The sequence below is a fragment of the Amblyraja radiata genome, chromosome 26 (genome assembly GCF_010909765.2).
Source record: "Amblyraja radiata isolate CabotCenter1 chromosome 26, sAmbRad1.1.pri, whole genome shotgun sequence".
In the NCBI taxonomy this organism is placed as follows: domain Eukaryota; kingdom Metazoa; phylum Chordata; class Chondrichthyes; order Rajiformes; family Rajidae; genus Amblyraja; species Amblyraja radiata.
In genome coordinates, this window is record NC_045981.1 from 5,787,755 (window position 1) to 5,810,576 (window position 22,822).

Genomic DNA, 22,822 nt, shown 5'->3' on the forward strand with positions numbered 1-22,822 from the left:
CCTACATGAGACACAAACTCTCAAAGGTGGTATTTATCATTAAAGCAAAGCCCTCGTCTCGCTGCTACCATCGGGCAAGACTTTGGAATCTGAAGAAGGGTCTCGACCCGAAACATTACCCATTCCTTCTCTCCAGAGATGCTGCCTGTCCCATTGGGTTACACCAGCTCTTAGTGCCTATCTTTGGACTCCTGAGGTTGCATGTGCCAGGTTCAGCAACAGCTACTTTTCCATAACTATCTGAGTGTTAAACTAACCTGCACAACCCTAATCTTACCTTGACAACCAAACAGCACATCCCACCTCTTGCACTAGCTTGGACTTGTTTTCTTCTCGTTGTCTTGCACTAATGTCTTGTTTTTGCACACTTTCCTATTTTTTCATATGCAGAAATGCAGGTGCCATTTATGCCTCATTCATGTTTGTGTGTGTTTGGCTGAGTCTGTGTGCCTATGATCCTGCTATAAGCAGGACTTGTGTCTGTTGTGTATGTACCTCACAGTACTTGTGCATATGATAATGAACCCAACAACTCCAAATAACCAATGAACATTTCAACATACCTTTCGGATTTGGTAAGAAACTAGAGCACTTGGGGGCAACCCGCTAGTTCGTGGGGAGAACTTGCAAAGTCAACAAAAATGAAAGGATCAGTTTAGTTTATTGTCACGTGTACCGAGGTACAGTGAAAAGCGTTTGTTCATTGCTAACCAGTCAGCATAATGACAATACATGATTACAATCAATCCATTTACAGTGTATAGATACAAGATAAAGGAATAACGTTTAGTCCAAGGTAAAGCCAGCAAAGTCCGATCAAGGATATTCCGAGGGTCACCAAAAAGATAGATAGTAGTTCAGCATTGCTGTCTGGCTGTGGTAGGATGATTAAGTTGCCTGATAACAGCAATCCCGGGTTACTGGATCTGTGAGGTGGGCCATAGACTGCACTGGATTGCCCATTCTTTAATTTCCTCTCCAACGAAGGGATATCACCCCAGGGGGGGCACATGAGTGGTGAAGGTGCCTGCTCTAATGGTAGACAGTTCTGTGAGCAATACCACTAAATACAACGCAATTGGGTGTATGTGCAGCCACTGAGAATGTGGGAAGAGCCTTTACATAGTTTTAAAAGAACAGCAGATGCTGGTTTAAACCGAAGACAATTCTGGAGCACTGGTTTACTCATCTTTGTTTCGTGCTGTTCCTGAGGTTTATCAACAAGTTGAAAAGGAGGCCGGATTTACATTTAGAGCCCACCCCTTTCTCCCAGCTGTATAAATGATTGTGTCTCCGAGTTCACTGGAGTGAGGCACAAAGTCTTTGCAAGTTGAGGGACAAGTACTTTATGACTCTTGGTTCTTTGTACCATTTGAAAGTGGCGACTGCTCACGACTTCCACAGAGCTGGCTTATCCAAGAGGTGGTTTTCACAAGGGTTTTTCTCTGTCGGTCTAATTTCAGCGGTGACTCTGTTGTAAGACGGCAGGTGCCGCTGAGCAACCTGGCGTAGCATTGAAATAGACCGCAGCTGGGCTCCAACCTGTCATCAGTCCGGCAGTTTTACACCTAAATGACAGCCCGCGTTGCACATTGACCCAGAGCCAAGCATTGATTTCCCACAGGCACGGAGTGTATTGCGGAGCTGGCGTTTAAGTTAAGACAAGAACTCAAATCCTCCCCCTACCCACACTCTGCAGTGTGTAATGTCAAACTGCGCTGTTGACAGTGCGCTGATAATCCGCGGACCTCGTTTAATGCCAGGGTGGAAACGGAGGGTAAAAGCCTGAGCGAAACACGTCGAACCCCCACCCACCTTCCAGGGATTGTTATTCCACGTTTCGTTATCAAATCGCGCCCCTGAGATGATTGGGTTGCTTATAACTCCTACATCAGTACTTTGGGTCACTGTGGGAAACTTAGGTTTCAATCATAAAGCCCGTGTATGTGTGGCCACCGCTATTTATTACACATGTGGAGTGCTACACTGTATTGTGTGCATACACGTTATGTATATTTAATCTTAGCTGTGAGCTCAGAGATTGCTTGCTGCCTCTATCATGCACGCAATTCCGAAAACAAAATATTTGCTCCAGCAATCAGCATCTGGTTTACGAATCTTTCTTACAATATTTCATTTGTTTTGTCACCCCGTACCCCTGGGGCTTGGACCTCGCGTCTTGTCCCACAGCCCGCAGGGGACGGGGCAAGGTGTGAATGAATGGTCGCTGGTGGGAACAGCGCAGCGCGGTGGGCGATTCTGGCAGAGTCTGTCGCCTCTATGTACCTTCCTTCAGTGAGAAGAAGCCCGGGACACAGCGGCTCGGTGCCTTCCCCCTGAATCTGTCCCAACACTCCAGCTTCCAGGACTCCGCTGGCCAAACAGAATGCCACCTTCTTGCGTCTCAGCGAGAAGGAAGTGCAGATACTGCTTTACACCGAAGATAGACACAAAACGCTGGAGTAACTCAGCGGGACAGGCAGCGTCTCTGGAGATAAGGAATGGGTGACGTTTCGGGTCGAGATCCTCATGTTTGGTTTATAACTTAATCGAAAGCACCACTTTATATAAAGTTCATATAAATGAACTTTAAAGGTGGTTTCTATAAAACCTGCACTTCCAAACTCTAAAATAAAACAGAAAATGCTGGAAAGACCCAAATGGGACAGGCAGAATCTTTGGAAAGAACAGCAGTTAATGTGTTTAAGAAGGAACTGCAGATGCTGGAAAATCGAAGGTACACAAAAATGCTGGAGAAACTCAGCGGGTGCAGCAGCATCTATGGAGCGAAGGAAATAGGCAACGAAGGAACTCAGCACCCGCTGAGTTTCTCCAGCATTTTTGTGTACCAGCAGAGTTAATATGACAGCGTAGAAACAGGTCCTTCGGCCCAACTCGGCTATGATCTCTCTCTCTCTCTCTCTCCCATATGCATCTAAACATATTCTACCCGTGTACCTGTCCTCGTGTGTTCAAGACAGTCCGTTATATGCAGTTTCCAGCACTCTCCGTTTTTATTGCATGTTTAAAGAGTAAATAATCCTGCGTTTTATTTAATTTGCTTTTTTTTTATCTGTTGTGGAAATGTTCCGTTTTGCGGTGCATCGATGGTTAAGTCAGTCAGTCAGTATCCGCCCGTTCTTTATCGCGTCTAGTTTCACAATGGGAGCCCGTCGATGTGCAGGGCGAAGTGAAGCCACGCTCGCTGCGAATCATCCAGTGAGAGTTGTGATGCGCTCACAGCTCCGGGCAAGACCTGGGACATAGGGGAGGGAGGGGGTGGGGGTTGCTGCCTGACTCTCTCTCTAAAGCTGTGACAACTGCTGCGAAGCTTTGGAATCAACTGTGCGAGACTGTCCGGAACCGCAGGCAGGACCCACCTCCCCTCTTTCACTTGACAAGCTGCCACGAGCATTATCTAGGATCAGATATCAGCAGCTCCAAGAGTCTTGAACTGATAGTCCCCGGCGCTCGGAGTCAAGAACGCCGTGGTTGCGGTGACGATGTTGATCCCCGCCGCGGTAGGAGGGTCCCGGCCGCTTACACTGTAATCAGTTGCTGCCTGCGAGTTAGGGGGTGGGGGCTGGATGGGACCAAAAGCCTTCAACAAGTCTTTCGCTGCACACAGCTACCCCTGCTGTCTAAGAGTGCAGAAATAAGTCGTGTATGAGAGAGAGAGAGAGAGAGAGAGGAGAGTTGGACGATTTCTTACTTCTCACTTGCAGCTCCCACTTGTCTTTGGTTTGTCTGAGCCAATTTATGATCTGAACATTTGAGGACAGCTTGGTTTTGGCCGATTTTACTGGAATTGTCTGTTGCGTCTTAACTAACAACATGACACTTTTGGGCTCAGAACATTCTCTGCTGATCCGAAGCAAGTTCAGATCAGGTAAGAGCGGAATATAGCTTGATGTGTTACCAACATTTCTTGCGATTAATTTAAAGGGGGCAGACGTCACGTTGAAACAGTTTTAACTTTAGCACGGCATATAAATGAACACTTTATGTGCGGGTTTATATAGTCTATCATTCAGTCTGATGTTTCTGAGTTATATTTTGGATCCATTTCTTTCCCAGCAAACCTGGGGCAGAAATATTTTTTTCTGTTTATTGTTCTCATCTGATTGTATCTGGGGGGAAATGCAGGACATCAGTTTCAGAGTGCAACCTGCAGAGGAATTAAAATTCAACTTGTTGCTGCCAGTTTGCTTCCAGTTCTATGACGGAGTGCTAGTCAGGTATGGACCTTTCCATTGTGTGTAGTAGGTGGGTGGACTAGAGTGTTTTGAGAGTTATTAGTTTGTCATCTTTTCTGTAAGAATACATTTCATTATCTGTTCTCCTAAGTGAGCTACAACAATGAGTCAATCATGCATTCCATGTACAAAATAGAGAATCAAGCATTCAGCTATTTTGTTTAAGAAGGAACTGCAGATGCTGGAAAATCGAAGGTACACAAAAATGCTGGAGAAACTCAGAGGGTGCAGCAGCATCTATGAAGCGAAGGAACGTTGCCTATTTCCTTTGCTCCACAGATGCTGCTGCACCCGCTGAGTTTCTCCAGCATTTTTGTGTACCAGCTATTTTGTTTAGTCATTATTGGAGTTTGTGAGGTGGATATAGAATCTTTGACATATTTACAGTCACTTTCTCTGGATGTGCATGTTGACATGACAGAAGTAGACCAGAATAAAACATGCATTATTATTGTGAAGTTGAAGCCAATTGACCACTGTTGAGAACGAGAGGAAAACCATCACCTTTGCTTCGGACTGGCATTCACCTATTATACCTTTACCAAATCTGCCCACCCCAGTGCCGGCTTTCCTTTGGCAATAGACATGAGCATAAAAATGCTGGAGTAACTCAGCGGGACAGGCAGCATCTCTGGAGAGAAAGAATGGTCAACGTTTCAGGTCAAGACCTTTCTTCTAAGCATACAAATGGATGTGTGAATCCCAAGGAACAACTTTGGGCTTTAATCTACATACAATTACTTTCAGATAAATTAGTTTTGTACATTTGGCGTAAAATTAAGTGGTTACAAATGATTTTTTTTAACATTGAAATGCATTTGTGTTTTGCTGACATCACATTCATTTAAAAAAAACTGTTAAATATGCAATAAGGTTATTATTTTTGTTTTTAGAAATTATGGGATCTATTCAACTATATTTATTTTGGTGTATTTTGCATTTTCCTCTCCCACTGCTAAAATACGTTAATTATTGTGTTTGATTACTGACGAATTAATATCTTTGAATTAATATCACTAGCATTTATGTTTGAATGTATTGAAATTGTAAGAGTGGAGCTCCTCAACATTATGACAACACTGCCACCTTCCTGAAAAATTAAACAATTAAATCCGGCATTGCATTTCATTCATGTTTCTCCTTTCAGCAAGGATGTCCCGATTTGTTGCTACTTCTGAGTACCTGGGCTCTTGATTTTATTTTTCCATCTTATTGTTTAAAATTATAAAGAGAAACCAACTCTCATAGTTACATCCCGATAGTGAGGAGGATACATGGATATCTCAAAATGAGCTATATATTTCCATTCAGTGAAAGCTTATACACCAAAAAAACAGCCATCCAATTTCCCTTTAGATCCAGTTGTAACACGCATTGATTTTGAAAAATGCACTGCTTTTGAATATTTGACTGCAAGTTTCCCGTATTTTCATCGATATTGCAGAGTGCTAATAGCAGCAAATGGTAACAACAACCAATGCACCAAAACATTACAATTAAAGAATTACAACAGGTGGATTAGAGTCTTCATTCTTTTGGCATTGATCCATCAAATAGTAAAAACTAATCACTTTTTTTTTTTAAAGAAAACAGGTTCCGTCGACTTGATTTGTTCTTAATGGTGTATTACTGTGATCTGAGCTATAGAGGTTTGAATCAGTGCACTGATTGATGCATTGTCATAGGTAAGGTTATGTGCAGCTCATGTCCTTTAGTTATTTACATGAATGTGATAGACCACACATTGCCTCTTCACCACTGTCGTGGCGGAATTATTTCTTGAATATTAATTGATCTATAATTCATTAATTATTTGATTGATTGAATTTGAATCAAAAATTGTCTCAAACCTGTGTCATTTTAATGAACATGTCTTCAGTTCAGTGCCATTTTAACCAAGTTCCTGCAGTATATGTCAGTTGAATTCTGACATTATGGTTGAAATAGAGAAGGTATTATTTAAAAGTGTGGTATGAGATCAATAAATTTGGACCAGATCATACATGTAAGTATTTTTTACCCAATTGTCTACCTATTTACTGCACTTGAGAGTTGCACTATCTTTGAAATTACATTGGATGACTAAAGACTATTGAGGTACATTCATTAAATATTGAGTAGGTGATCCTTAAAACATTTTAAAGATGAGATTTTTTTGCGAACTTCCACAATATATGTGTTGGAACTGAAATAATAATTTAAAAAAGTATATTGTAAGAAATATAAAATGTTTTTTATCTGATAAAATCAATTTGGTTTAATTGACTTTTATTGGAACATCAGTTTAGCAATGTTTCAGTAGTCTCACTATCTTAGAAGCAGCCAACTTTAAGGCAGCGATAGATAGATTCTTGATTAGTACGGGTGTCAAGGGTTATGGGGAGAAGGCAGGAGATTGGGGTTGGGAGGGAGAGATAGATCAGCCATGATTGAATGACAGAGTAGACTTGATGGGCCAAATGGACTAATTCTGCTCCTATCACTTATGACCTTATGAACGTGTGCACATCAGTCTCCCTGTAATAGCCACGTAAATGCTGCTGGTATTGACATCAGATGAGGGATAAATAGTTGTTTGGACTTCAGGGAAAACTCTTTTCACCTTCTCCACCTTTCCTACGGTATGATGTATTTTTCCCCTCATCCTAAATTTAACGTCTCACCTGAAATTCTCCACTTTTGATATTTCAATCCTCCACAATTATGTCACTGGAAGTGTCTGGGTTTTGTGTTGAAGTGTTTGGAGCAAATCTGTGCCCATGGCCTCCAACCAGCGTGCCAAGAACAGTAGAGAATATTCCCAATTGAAAAATGGCCAGAGCCTGACATTGCTTAATACCTGAAAGATCCCAACATATTAGTTGGACTGAGCAGCACCCTGAATCATGGCAAGAATCAGCTGGTTGTCATGTAGACTTCCGTGAATATGCATTTCCTGTGGTCAAAGCCAAATAATTGAATTCCTAACACACTACAACTGTCTCGGGCTGTCGACTGAGGAATGCAAGAGAGAAGTTCAGGCAGGTATGAACAAAATGGGAAAGTGAAGAGGGAAAAAGAAAGCTCATAATAAAGACAAGTAAATTGGAGTGGAATGGTGGGGACAGAGCTGGTTTGAAGAGGATCACATCATTCGGCATCATGCTGTATGACACCTGCACTACACTTCAACTTGGTGCCAATGTAGTTGTGGATAAAGTAATTGTAGCCACAGTTATATATACAGTGTATTGCATTAATAAACACTGTAAGATGTTGTAATTTTTTTTAAATGCAGTGACTCACTGGCAGAGTTTGAAAGATAACAATGAGAGTGAGCGGTAAAAGCAAGATCTTTTGGCAGCTGCTTGGGTTTAATTAAACAGCCACGCCTGGAGTCCTCTCAAATGTTTCCAAATCCCAACCATCTGTTGAGATGCGGAATACCTTTCTTTTAAAAATAAATGTTGAAATGCTAATGGCCCAACATACAATCCTTCTCCACAAAGCTCAAGTTTAATTTTACTTGCCTTCTCCCTGTTACAATGAATGACTATAATAAAAATCACTCATTATTTGATTTGAAGTGAGGGGGGGGGAATATTTGAAATGCACTATTGCCACTGGTTTTTTTCTTCAAACGCTTCAGCATTTAAACATGGCCCTCATGTTTTGTGTGCAATTGCTGTTGATGAAAGGACGTCTGATGTCTTGTGCCAGCCACAGAGTCAGTGTAGGATTTACGCTCTAGTTGCAATAGTGAATGCCTCATGTGAAGTTTACACTTGCGGAGTAAGTGCAAGTTTTCATATTATGATGATCTATGGAATCGTAGAGCCCCTTCATTTTCCCCCAGTGCGTCATGAAGTGCTGTCACGCCAATTACTTTCACAAGCTAAATCCAAAATAAAACACTCTCTCCTGAGAGAAACTGCCTTGGTAATGTGACTAAGCATCCAATTTAGGAAAACACCTCGACTATGTGGCTAGTTCAGTGTTTCCACCGTTACACTTTTATGCTGTAATAGTCTCTCATTGTTCATTTTGTATTTCCATAAATCTTTCACAGTCGAGTCGTAGAGTCAAACAGCACAGAAACAGACCATTCGGTCCAATTTGTGCATGCCGAATAAGATGCCCCATCTAAGCTAGTGCCATTTACCCATGTTTGACCCATACCCCTCCAAACCTTTGCTATCCATCTACCTGCCCAAATATCTGTTGAATGGACAGTAGAATGTGCAATACGTAGTAGCATAATAGTAGTTCCTTTAACTCCCCAGTCCAGGTCTAGTATTCAATTACATCATAGTTGATATATTCATTAACTACACCAACCCAATTACGTTCTATACACATAATTACAAAGAAAAATCTAACAGTTGTGATCGGGAAATCTTTAATCATCCCAACATCTAAAATCTTTATTTCAAAGCTCTATGACATTTACTTCAGTAACTTTAAGATAATTTAATCACTAACTTTATTTTCGCTTGAAGAGTTCCTCTGTATCTCTCCTCTTAATGTTTGATTATAAGAAATAGGAAAATATAATGGCTGGTGAGCCCCTTCAAACCTGTGGTGTTATTCAGTGAGATCAGGGTTGATCTGATCTTTGGCATTTAATCTGGTTTCCTGCCAAATCTTCTGTCATCTATTTAATTTTCAATAGCCCAAATAGAAGCCCATGAACATGTTTATGTCTAAGCATCTCAAAGTTGAATATATTTAATGATTCAGCATCCCCCATCTCCATTTTTCTATACGAGTTACTTCCAAAGACATAAACTCTGGAGAGAATCTTGAGAATTTGACCCTTCATCCTGGAGTTATGCCCCTGAATCCTCCTCTCATCCCCACTAGGGAATCTTTTTTCATCGCATCTGTCCTATCAACCCGCCCTCAGATTCTTTTATGTTTCACTCTATTCTATGACATGCGAGGTCAGTACAGGTATACCTCAATTTATGAATTGAAGAACTCAATTAATGCCTGAAGAAGGGTCTCGACCTGAGACGTCACCCATTCCTTCTCTCTAGAGATGCTGCCTGTCCCGCTGAGTTACTCCAGCTTTTTGTGTCTATCTTTGGTATAAACCAGCTTCTGCAGTTCCTTCCTACACATACTAAATTTATGAACATTTGTTTTGCAATTTGTTGGTGTAACACGATTGTTTCTTTGGTATATGTGACTTCTCTGTGCAAACGTAGTTTTCATTAAAATGAAAAGCATGCTGTCCCCTCCCCGTAATAATACACTGTGGTGAAATGCTTATTGTGTAATGTGCTTAGCTTTTTCAATTTAAGATATTTCACTTAACATTTTTCAAGAGTGCAGCACTTTGAAGAATCAAGGAATGGCATTCATTCCATTCATATCTGCTGAACCCCAAGTCTAGAGATGAGAAGGAGGAGGAGAAGATAACACAGCTGTCCTGAAGCTGCTTACACACACCTTGCCTTTAGAGCGTCACCGGTTAGGCATTTAAAAATGGAAACGAACCTTATAAATAATGGAATGGAAATATCAAGATACATTTTTAGCTAAATGAGTATATTTAAATCCAGACAGTTGACTGTTTAGAGAATCAAGACTGAGTTTAATAGGTTTTAACCACAACTGTTATTGCTCATATAAATCTCAACAAAGATATTAGGGGAATAAGAATTTGGCCTTTACCCTGGCTAGCAAAACCATTGCTGAATTATGCTCAATTACATCAAAAAGAAGCTTTGTTCATAAAAAATATAATAGGCACATTTGCACAGAGTAGGAATGTTCTTTTAAAAACTTAAACATGTCTAGGGATTTGCCTTGGTGGGCAGAAAGATGAGCATTACATCAAATAATATCAATGCTTGTTATGGAACTAAATATTGATGAGGCCATCCTGGTTGACTTGGTAAAGCTCTTTTCTAAAGTGTTTCTTTTTTGGCAAATATCTGTTGCAATATTAACAGTAAACTCACACCAGTGACAACGGCAGCAGTCTGTAATCTGTGGACACTTCAGCTGGGTAAGCAAGTCACTCTGTTTTACCCGGCATGCAACTGCTGAGCAGATATATTCACAGCCGCCGACAACTGGTGGAACTATATTTATCAGCTTAATTTGATCAGTTGTGCATTAATCATCTGGCCGGATTGTAGTGAATGATTGAAATGCTTCAGCACTTCACCATCTAGTATATCCAGCAGTCTTCCTTCAATTGTGTTTTTTAAATGTTGTTCTCCAACGCTTGGACATGCATCATTCAGCCTTTTGGTTTAAAATACAGCCGGTGCTTGCGAGGAAGTATTTGATACAGGTTTCAACACGCATGCAGCAAGCTTTATTTACAGGATCGAGGCACTGGAGGGTGTGCTGGGAGTTAACTCCTTGGTGTTTCCCTGCCCATTCATTTTGAACTCCGAAGGAAACGTTGGGAAGTATGGGGACAGTCGGCGGGACGTGAGCTTGCCGACAACATGGCTGCTGTCAAATGCTCAGGGTTCTTTGATCCTGTCAGGAATTAAGCATGGTTGATGTTACAGAAAAGCAAGACAACCTGTCAGGGGTCTTGCCTTACATCGTACATGGAGACCAGGATGGCAGCTGTCACTTTCACTCTTATATCATCCAACAGAAACTCAAAGGAGGTTTGAATATATTATTACTTTTATTTTTTTTAAACATAACTTCCTGTCTTTTAAACTCAAACTGACTTTTGTGGACTCTGCAAATTGTCGTTAGACTGTCGAATATAAAATATACAGTTTAGTCACTAATCTCCAATCCAATTATGGCTGCTATTATTGGGTGTAGTTTGGTTGGTAACTGGACTTATTATTCCTTTGAACCGCTGTCTACGTCTGCGCAATAAAAATTCACCTATCCTCAAAGTCATAACAAATTCTGCACGCAGAGGACACTATAACAATGGGAAAGTGGCTCTGCACTGTTTAATTCACACACCTATTTGTATCAACATTTAGTGCCTGGTGGTAGCACAGTTAAATGCCAAAAGGGAGGAGAATAAATACTGAACATGTTTTTAAGGGTGTTTAAAATTGTTTTACAGATGATGCCCAGCGTCCTTGTGTCACTGTTTGATTCCTCGGTTCCTGTGTTTTTCTGTCTGACTTGCATTATGTGCCGAGACCACACACTACTGTGATTCTGTTTAAATTATGTGTTCATAACTCCGCATCCTGTTTTGAATTAGATATTTGTGAGTGTGCACTTTTTGTTTGTCTTCAAATGAGAGCAAATTTCTTCAGGTTTGTGTGCAGCTGTTGTCCACACTAATGGTTGATTTAATATTTTAAATGTTTATTTCCTGGGTGAGATTTACGCATTAGAATAATCATGGAGAATATTGAAACTGATGCTCCGCAGTTTAGTTTATTATAATGTTTATAAAGTTATAATGGATTGGTAAATGTAACATTTGAACATGATCTGCAGTTTGACTGTTTTGTAAGTTCTATTCAATGCCACCAGAGGGAGAATCACTCGAATGCAAAGACATGGACTCTCAGTGAAAGGAAAAAGCGTACAACTGTTTTGTGTCACATTGAATGGCGGTGCTGGCTCGAAGGGCCGAATGGCCTACTCCTGCACCTATTGTCTAGTGTATTGTATCTTATCACATCTCCTGTTAGCCCGAAACAGGAGCTAACACAGGAAAGTTATTTTGAAGTATGGCCACTTTTGTTATGGCTGCCAAACCCAGGAACCATTTCCTCATTAAATGTTCCCGCAAAGAACACTGAGATGAGTGATACTATAGGTTGAGGGAGAAATCTTGGCTAAGATATCGGAAGTGTTCCCTTTTATTCAATAAAGAGTGGTCTGGGATCGAGAAATCCATTGCTCTATAATTGTTCTGTAATTCTTAGGCAATTCTGCAATTTAATGTTTCATCCAAAAGACTAATTCAGCACTCCATCATCATGCTAGTTATTTTTTAACATATTGATGCAACAGAACATTTTTCATTATCCTAAAAATCTAATTACCTAGTCAACTTTACAGATTTTGTGTGTTTGCCAACATGTATTTTGTAGAATAGGTGAAACTGCAATATCAAACGTAAAACTGCTGCATTCCTAAACCACAGAAATATCCAGACCACAAGAACTCCTTTGATGAATAAACGCAGCTGCACAGAAAATGCTTACTGTAGTTTTTACTAATGTTCAAATTGACTGGCAGGCAATAAATTTCAACCATGACGCATCCTTTAAGTACAGACATTACTGTACCTTTCTGACCAAGAGGATGGTGTTTAGATCAGCACCAGTAATAATTATACAAACAAAGAACTGGAGATGCTGGTTAATATGCCAATGGACACAAAGTGCTGGAGTAACTCAGTGGATCAGGCAGCATCTCTGCAGAACATGAATAGGTGACGTTTCGGGCCAAGACCCTTCAGACTCTGAAGAAGGTTCTCGAGCTAGTTACTCCAGCACTTGTCTCCTTTCCAGTAATAATTGTGCTATGTTTATGCTTCCAAAAGACCAATTAAATAATTATTGAACATTCCCATCCATTTATTAAGGGATACGAATATCAGGTGTTTAACATTTTATTTAAAAGTCCAAGTCTTGATACCAGTGTCAAATCACAAATAAAATGACATCAAATATAGGCAACATAAGAGCATTATTACTCAGCACATTGATGGTGAGAGATCAGATGGAGCTAATAACTGGTTTGCTACATTCCAAACCCACTTCCTGTTAGCCAATTACTGTACTCTGGCTAGTGGTCTAAGGCAATAAAATGGAGACGCACAAATCTGTGGATGTTGCAGCATCTGTTGAAGAAAAATGGACAATTAACATTTTGGGTCATGTTCTTATGAATCTGAGGAAGGGTACCAACCTGAAATGTCGTCCAGAGATGCTGCTTGACCCGCTGAGTTACTCCAGCACTTTGTGTCTGTTTTTCTAAACCAGCATCTGCAGTTCTTTGTATCTATTGTCTGTTCTTTTATTTGTTGTAGCAATCTATATTGTCGGAACAAACCCCATGTTGTAGACCTAGCTTGCTAACACATTCTAATGCTGGGTTGTGGTCCCGGTCAGTTATTCAAAGACGCACAGCAGTGTGCAGAGTTTTTTTATTCTCTGCAGGCCACCCATCTAAACATGAGGTTTTAGTCAAAGGAATTGGTATAAAGATAACGTTCTGGCAGAACACACTGTTGCTTTTCTAAAGTACAGCAAATGTGAATTAAAATCTTGACTGATGAGCATGGTTCTGGGAAGTCATCAAGACCCCTGGGGGAAGGGGCTATCCAGAGTGATGGGCTCAGCAGTTATTGATCGATACTTTCGGCACCTGTTGAAGTTTCAAGATGCTGACCTGTCCGATCCAGAGTTTGTGCCGTGACCTTTTCCTCATTGGAATCACGATTTAGTTGCAGCAGGCAGACGTGAGGAATGACAGGGAGGAGGACTTGATGGCTGATCTCTGCTACTTTTGTTTTGGTCACAGTTCTCCAGCTTCGCCTGCAGCAACGGAGGACCCGCGAGCAGCTTGCAGACCAAGGCATCATGCCACGTAAGTACATCAGCTCCCTTTCCTCTTTTCATGGTTTCAAACTAACATCAGCAGTTAATTCTATCAACTGCTCCCAAAATCTAACAGGAAGCAACTGTCTGCCATCGGTTTACACTGTGAGCAGATGAGCACAGAGTATCCTCTGTGAACTCATTGCAAAATGCATGTAACTGGTGAACCAAAATTAACATTCTTCGGCTGTTTTAAGTCTCATCAGCTGTACTTCTGTAGAAGATATGTACTCAATCAAATTAACTGTTTTGAGTAAATTCCATTTAAAAATTAATGAGAGAGTCACACACTGCATATTGGTACACTGGAGGGATCTGTTTAATAGCCAAGTCTTGCCCAACAGCATTTTGTATATGTGCCAGCTGATTAGAGTGTTTTTATTGTGGTGGATGAGGATTTTTTATCTGGACTCTCTTAGCCGAGGCCCAGACTCTGTGTGTCAGCTGAAGGCCAGAACTCCTGATAGATTAGGGCCCATCTGACAGGCAGCGGTCTAAGGATTAGTTAGGCAGACGTTTGTACATTGGAACCATAGCATTTTTGGACCACTCTATAACCAGTTTGAAGTGCATTTATGTTACTCATAATCTGGTGAATAAGTTAAAATTCCATCATTGTATAGGTATGCAGTAACAGAATGGAATTGTCATTGGATGAATGATAATGGGTGGCATGATGGTGCAGCAGTAGAATTGCTGTCTTACATAGCCAGGGACCTGGGTTCGATCCTGACTAAGGGTGCTGTCTGTACGGAGTTTGTACATTGCCTCCCGCGATTTTCTCCGGGATCTTCGGTTTCCTCCCACACTCCAAAGACATACAAGTTTGTAGGTTAATTGGCTTGATGTAAGTGTAAAACTGTCCCGAGTGTGTGGGGGATAGCGTTAGTGTGCGGGGATTGCTGGTCGGCGCGGACTCGGTGGGCCGAAGGGCCTTTTTCTCTAAACCAAACTGTATCTCTAAACTAAACTAAACTAAAATTCAGAGACAGAATTCCGAATCTAATTGAACACATTTAATTTGGTTCTTTTTAGCATTTTTTGTTCATAGTATTAATCATGAACTACTGGATTGTCATAAGAATTCATCTGGTTCATTTATGTCCTTTATGGAAGGAGAATTGCCAGCCTTGCCATGCCTGGCCTGTATATACTGTAACTACGGAATGATCAGTGTGGTTTATTATTGAATGCCCTTAGAAGTGGCACAGATATCCACTTCAAGTTCAAGGGGAGTTCAGTACAGATTCTACTATTTCCATTGATGAACATAATAATATTCCTGTGAAGATAATAAACTAAATAATGGCTATTTGAAAATTTAAGTTTACCTCAAAAACATCAGAATTTTTTTTTTTTTCAGCTGTTATCATTAAGCAATGAGCAAGAAGCTTCTTGAGCAAAAACTAATTGCTTCACAAAGAAAACTTAACATTCTTATGAATTTGGTTTAGCAAGACTCACTGGTCTTGCTAAATCTTATTTATCCCTCGGAGTTGCTAATCATTGACTATTCAGGGAAGCCAGGCATTGGAACTAAATGCCAGGATTTTCAGTGGCTCCACATCCATAGAAGTTATAAAAGTTATTGAAATATTTTTTATTTTGCATTAGCGATCTTTAAAATGTTTACAAAGGTGGACAAAAATGCTGCAGAAACTCAGCGGGTGAGGCAGCACCGATGGAGCGAAGGAATAGGCGACGTTTTGGGTCGAGACCCTTCTTCAGACCTGAAACATCACCTATTCCTTCGCTCCATAGATGCTGCCTCACCCGCTGAGTTTCTCCAGCATTTTTGTCTACCTTCGATTTATCCAGCATCTGCAGTTCTTTCTTTAAATTTTTACAGCTTGTTAAAGCAGATAATCATAGGGGATCTTGCATGTGTGGATTGTCTAAATACCCGGCTGTCAGATATCCCGTGCGTTGCTCAGACCTTTAGACTGCTCCAGAAGAGCTAAAACATTTGGCTGCTGTTACTTTGCTGGTGAGGTGGAGTTACTGTCTGCTTGACTTCACCTGCACATTTCAGGTACAAACTGATGTTGTTAAAGGTGGATTGCTTTCCTTTGTTAGATCTCTGCTTTTAATGGAGAGGTATTTATAAATCTTTATCTGCAATGGACACATCCCAGTTGTACTGGATCTGCTGTAGGACTTTGCCGATAGTGTGTCAGTTCTTGCTGTTATGAGGAAGATGAGGCACCGACAGGACTTGAAAGGCTGTGTCCAAGACCTCTCCGCAGGATTTAAGAATGATTTGATTCCATCAGAAAGAGTATACGTTATCCTCATTCACAGTACATCGACATAAAGGCACTCTTATCTAATCAGTAGTTCACCTCTCCATAAAGTGCAGGTGTTCTAAATATATCCCATCCTCACTACCCGCTAATGCCTCCCCCTCTCTGGGTCAGGAGAGACATCTGAACTACCTCTGCAGGTTGAGCAGGTCGTGATCCACCTCTACATTTCTGACACACTTCCACACAGAATTAAAGAGCAACACTGCATGGAAAATGTCCTTTCGGCACACCATGTCTGCACCCACATTTACACTAATCCTACTTTAATCCCATTCTTTATTTTCCCCTACATTCTTATCTACCTGCTCTGAAATTCTACCATTTACCTACAGGCTAGGAGCAATTTACATTAGCCAATTAACCTATGCCTTTGGGATATGGGAAGAAACTGGAACACCTGCATATCACTCCTTTTGGAGTGTTGCTGGGAAAATCAGTCCATATTGTTCCAGGAGCACAGATCATTGGGCACTCCTAGCCGAACCTATCAGTCCCCACTGACAGCATCTCCAAACCCTCCATTTGGTCCTATGATTAGCACAGTCATTCCCTCACAGTCAGACTGAATCCCTGATTGATCATCTCTGATTCCTCTGCAATTACCCACTCCTCTCAAACCCACATAGTGGTAAATCAACCAAAACTGCACACAATACTCCAGGTGTGGTCTCACTAGGGCTCTGTACAATCACCCTTCAGGTTCTGCACCATCAGTACACAGTATCCTGGGAAAGACTAGCGTGTTGCCTCCTTTCCATTGTCTAAATTGTGGTTTTGATAAAAATGGCCATTCCAAGCATGGATAGATACAAAATACTGGAGTAACTCAGAGAGACAGTCAGCATCTCTGGATAGAAGGAAAGGGTGATGTTTCAGGTTGAGACCCTTCTTCAGACTAAAGAAGGGTCTCGACCCGAAACATCAACCAGCATCTGCAGTTCCTTCCTACACATTCCAAGCGTGGGTTTGGAGAGTGTAATGTACATGGCTAATGTAGTCCTGGGCATCCATAAACCTTGAACGAGGTGACCAGCTGCCTATTACTTCATGCGTTTCACTGCAGAAGTGGGCTGAACCAGTTTGCCTATCCAGGAATAAACCACAACAGCAATGTTGTCCTTCAATATTATTTTGCTTTAGAAAGTACCCTTGTTGCTCATTTGAATCAGCAACTATTTTCCATCATCTTAGAACCCCCAAAGTTTCAACTATTTTATAGTATTTATAATTCTGTTGCAAAATGTGCTCATATCTTCAATATAAGGTAAGACATTTGAAAGTGTGGAGTTTATATGAAATTTTGAATTTGAAATTTGAATATGAATTTGTAAAAACGAAAATTCTTACAGTTTAAATTACTTTTTTATGTTTTGATACTCGGCCAAACCTGGTCATATGTGTACCTTTACCCGATCACCTCAGCCAGAGAACATGCATCTGGGTCTAATATTTATCCAGCCACTTACAATGTTGCAGGGCTTTCACAATGCTGTTGGGTAGGAAGTTGGTCAACTCCAGTGACTCAGTGATGATGAAACCACAGCAATGTATTTCCTAGTGCAGTTGAGGCGTGAATTGAAGTGAAACTTAAAAAAGGTTAGCAAATTAAACTATACAATTCCTCCGTTTATTTTAATCTTAGGTTTTTATTTTGTTATTGCTTGTATAGTTTAGACCCTTATTTCCAATAATTACAAGTAGAGTGATGGCCAAGACAACTTTGCATGCATGTTGCATGCATAATTATTACTATTGTTTATGCATATTGTGCAACATACTGTGAAAAAAGTAATAGTAAACTAATGTGGTCATTTGTGATGAAGAGAAAGTCTCTCACATCTTGCAAATACTCGGTGCCCCAATGGTGTGTAAAACAGTCCAAATGTTTGTAGGTTTAATAGTGCCTGATGCCCAAGGCACTGGGTGTTACTGAAGCAGCTGTATCCAAGAGAAGGGCTATGTTTTGCATGGCAGTGCAGCGTGAAAAATGGAAATTATCTGAGGCCTTCCCAAGTCTAAGGCCCTGACGTTTAAAGGCACAGGCAGAGTGCTGGATGTTGAAAGTGCCATGTGTACCGAGATCTCAGAAGTTTGAAGGTTTGGAGCAGTTCACAGAGATAGGAAAAGGTAAAGTGTAGAAAGCTGTGGGGGAATAAAAGGGTGTGGATTTAAATGTTGGGCTTTGGCAGATAGGAACCCAGTGTAGGTCCATGATCACTGCAGTAAGGGGTGAACAAGACTTGTGGATTAGGTACAGGCGGTGGAGTGCTGCTGTCTGTGTGGAGTCTGTACACTCTCACTGTAACTGCCAATGTTTCCATCCCACATCCCTGATTCACCACTGTCTATTGCTGCTGGTGTTTAGGTCAGGAGTAGAATCTGAGGAGAGCTCATTTGCAGTATTGGTGATTTCATAGTACAAACGCGATGCATTTCGATGGAGCACACTTCCATGAATCTAAATTCTGTTGACTCCAGAAACTTTATAAAACATATTTTCAAAAAAATCATAGCCCTCTGTTTCAACTTTTCAATCTGTAAAATGTTAGACACTGGCTAAACTATTTCTGATCAGAAATAACCAACAACAATTAAAACTGGAGCAACCTTTCCCCATGGAAAGTGTGGTGAGGTTGTACGCCTGATTCAACATTCTCAATCGCATGTGAAGTTTTGAATCATCTTTTGCAACGTTGCATTATTTTTCAAACATGAGGCTTTTGGCCACATGGCTGAATGATCATTATTTGGCATACAAGATAGACACAAAATGCTGGAGTAACCTGGAGTAACAGGCTGCATTTCTGGAGAGAAGGAATGGGTGATGTTTTGGGTCCGAGCCTCGACTTTGGCAAATTCAGTTCAGTTAGAATGGTGTTAAAACTATGGAATGCATTTACTGAACAAACACTTTATTTACATTCAGACCTTTGAACATAAATATGTTGGGTGTTATTTTGTTCATCCTAGTCAGCTGCATAATAACACTTATCCCAAAGCCCTGTAATCTAACACCATCGTGTTCATTATTTAAGCCCATCTGAATATGTGCGTAAAACTCTTGACAGGAGGTGCCTACCCAGTTGAATTGAATTGCAACGGTTTGGATAATATTTTTAAAATCAGATGCTTGTATCTTTGACCGCATCAATCATTCACTCCTGGAATATATGTCAGAGGTAGACGGGGTCAGGGTGGGGTAGCTTGGGTTGCTTGATATTGCTTACTGCTCTTAATGCTGCAAGTGAAATTCCCATTTGCGATATTGCAGTATTAGCAGGCTGCATCGCGAGCAACAATGGGTTCCTCCACAATTAACTCAATGCCAGCTTTGAACAGAAGTTTGTTGGTGAATGCCACCCGCCTCCTTGCCTCAGGTTACTGAGGCAGGTGTAAGATTGACTTTCCTGAGAGTGAATCTGCTGGAAGCAACTGGTCAGGATGGAGTTCCTCATCCTCAGGACAGGCGGCACGGTGGCACAGCGGTAGAGCTACTGCGTTGCCGCGCATGTACCCAAGTTCGATCCTGACTACGGGTGCTGTCTGTGCGGAGTTTCTACATTCTCTCCGTGACCTGCGTGGGTTTTCCACAAGATCTTTGGTTTCCTCCCACATTCCAAAGATGTACAGGTTCGTAGGTTAGTCGGCTTAGTATAATTGTAAATAGTCCCTAGTGTGTGTAGGATAGCGTTAATCTGTGGGGATTACTGGTCGGTGCGGACTCGGTGGGCCAAAGGGCCTGTTTCTGCATTGTATCTCTGAACTAAACCTCAGCTGGCAGAGATATTCACAGAGATCTTTAACCCTCACTATTCTATTATAGGGTTCCCATCTCATTTAAAAAAACACTATCATCCCTGTGCCATAAAATAGAAGGGAACGTGCATTAATCACTACCATCTAGTGGCTCAGACAACACCATGGTGAAGTGGTTCAAATTGATGGCACACGTTATCTCCAGCCTCCCAGCCAGCCTTGATCCACTGCAGTTTCCTTACAGTCTCAACAGATCCACAGCAGACATTAATTCCCGTGCCCTAAACTCATCTGTAGAACACCTAGACTCCTACGTTAGACTTCTATTTATCACCTATAGGTCTGTCTTGAATCCCGGAATCCCACCTCGATTTTTATGACCCATAGACCCCGATCAGTGAGGATAGATTACGACATTTCCTCCATAATAACTCTCAGCACAAGGTTACATTCTCAGTCCATTTTGCACTCCCGACTGTATGGTCAAATTGGGCTCTAACTCCGCTACATGTTTGCAGCCATTACCAGTGTGGTAGGCTGAATCACGAACAATGATGAGATGGAGAACAGAAAGAAGATAGAGTTATCTGGCTTCTGAAGGGCCCTTCCATCAGCCAGATTTGCCTTTATCCAATTGAGGACATCGGACTGTGTCTAAGGAACTAATGCGCTACAATGCTCAGAACTAAATTCAGCACCCTGTATCTTCCCCTTTGCATTATCTTTTGCCCTTGAATTTGAACTGAATGCCTCTACGTATGGTACATCTGATCGCCTTTTTCACTGGATCTAGGTACTTGTGACAATAATAAACCTAAAGATAATTATTTGGTGGTGAGAATCAAAGCCAGTTGTAAAAGCAGTGGAGAGGAGAAGAAAGATTATTCCTACTCTGGGGAGAGAGAGGGATAAAAGCCCAGAAATGTTGCCTTGTTGCTTTATGAAGAAAACATTTGTGGTTAAGTGAAATTCATTAGAGAAATGTTTGATAAATAATAGTCAAATAGTTGCAGCATCACAACAGTGACTGAGAATTTTAAGGGAAATATTGAGCTACAATTTCATACATGAAGAGCGTACACTGAGCACCTTAATATTTATAATTTTGTCTCTGGCGATAATACAAGAATTAAGCTTTTTAATTAAATGGAACAGTGTCTAGAATGTAAAGTTTATTGAAAAATGTTCAGGGTAATGATACATCTAACAGAAAGAATTCCACCTGCGCTGAAATCCAACTATTTTATTCAGTTTTATTTAGATCATTAGGCAACAAGGCAACTGCAAGGACATTCATTATCTGACCTTTGAACATGCCAGACTGAAAGGACAGTGTCAGAGAGAGCACTCAGCAGTGTGTTGTTTATCTAAAGGGCTTTAGTAATTAAAAGGATTCTGTATGTGAATGGAACAAGAGTTTACACAACACGTATCCTAATTATGCAGCAGGGAAAGAGAGCAAAATATCAGTTGAAAGTCCATGTATATGTCTAGCGGTGATCATCAAATGTGTTTTTGACAATAGAATACATCATATATAATAGCTACCGAATGACTGTCTACATAAAACAAGGCTGAACAGTTGAGGTGTTTGTCATTAACCTCAATGATCTAAATTGGCAGCTTGCAGAACACGTCTTGCACTTTGCATGTGCAAAGTTTGAATTGTAATTATTCCATAGAAAAGCAACTAAAATGTGAAATGCAAACGAACAAACATCCTTGGGGAATGCAATTATTGGCCAATCCGTGAGTGAGATGGGAACCACCTTCATTCCCAGCACCACATCTTAAACTGTTGCATATTTATGAAAGGACTTCAGATTCAAACTTTATTGTCATAGTGCAGTGTACAGTACAGAGACAACGAAATGCAGTTAGCATCTCCCCAGAAGAGCGAACATGGAATATGAGCAATAAATATATATACGTACATACAGTCATCGTGGTGCAATTTTTTTTGGGGGAAGGAGTGTCCAGGGGGGGGGGGGGGGGGGGGGGGTGACTGGCACCACCAAGGTACAGAGTTAAGTAAGTTGAACATGTGACCAATAAACAGCCATCTCCTGGCCACCAGATCATACAGGGTTTAATAAAAATCAAGTACAAACCTGCCTTGAAAGCAAATTCATGCCTTTAGCTACAAATTACATCAATAGAATATTTGATGATGAATATTTGACATTAAATGGCTGGAACGTTTGTAAGCAGTTCATGACAGCTACGTTGAAAACTATTTCCAACTTAGCAAGGTATCTGATAAATATATTTTCCAGATTGAAAGGAAATCTAATATATAAATAATCCAGCAAATGTACATCCATCACTTAGAACAACAGATTGGAATACTGAAATCACATGACACACTTGGGCAGCCCAGCTTACTATGTTGCCTCAAAGGACACAGTCCAGGAGTAAGTCAACATTCAGTTATATGGGTGTTCATTCATTGGATGTCCATAACATGATCAACTTGCATAAGATCTTCCAATTAACCTTCTTTATCAATTTATAGCTGCTGTGTGTTTATGTTCATAAGTGATAGGAGCAGAATTAGGCCATTCAGCCCATCAAGTCAACTTCGCCATTCAATCATGACTGTTCCATCTTCCCCCCTTAACCTCATTCTCTTGCCTTCTCCCCATAACCCCTGACACCCGTACTAATCAAGAATCTATCTATCTCTGCCTTAAAAATATCCATTGACTTGTCCTCTACAGCCTTCTGTGTTAATGAATTCCACAGATTCACCACCCTCTGACTAAAGAAATTCCTCCTCATCTCCTTCCTAAAGGAACATCCTTTAATCCTGAGTCTTTGACCTCTGGTCCTAGACTCTCCCACTAGTGGAAACATTCTCTCCACGTCCACTCTATCCAGACCTTCAATTATACGAATTTCCAAGCAGCAAATGGATTGATGGAGCTTCTGACACTTGTCACTGCATTCCTCACTAGCACAT

At 40.9% G+C, this 22,822-nt stretch overlaps 1 protein-coding gene across 4 annotated transcripts in view; it reads left to right on the plus strand.

Moving 5' to 3' along the window:
• Nucleotides 1-22,822, plus strand: part of myocd (myocardin) — a 467,533-nt gene that overhangs the window by 376,439 nt on the left and 68,272 nt on the right. For 2 of the 4 annotated variants that reach the window (XM_033044077.1, XM_033044080.1), the window contains exons 1-2: nucleotides 10,318-10,873; nucleotides 13,722-13,787. In XM_033044077.1, the coding sequence (XP_032899968.1) occupies nucleotides 10,753-10,873; nucleotides 13,722-13,787 (187 nt within the window). In that variant the 5' untranslated portion in view covers nucleotides 10,318-10,752. Of the gene's footprint in view, nucleotides 1-3,388; nucleotides 3,890-10,317; nucleotides 10,874-13,721; nucleotides 13,788-22,822 lie in introns of those variants that run through there. The other 2 variants (XM_033044079.1, XM_033044078.1) reach the window with 2 other exon arrangements.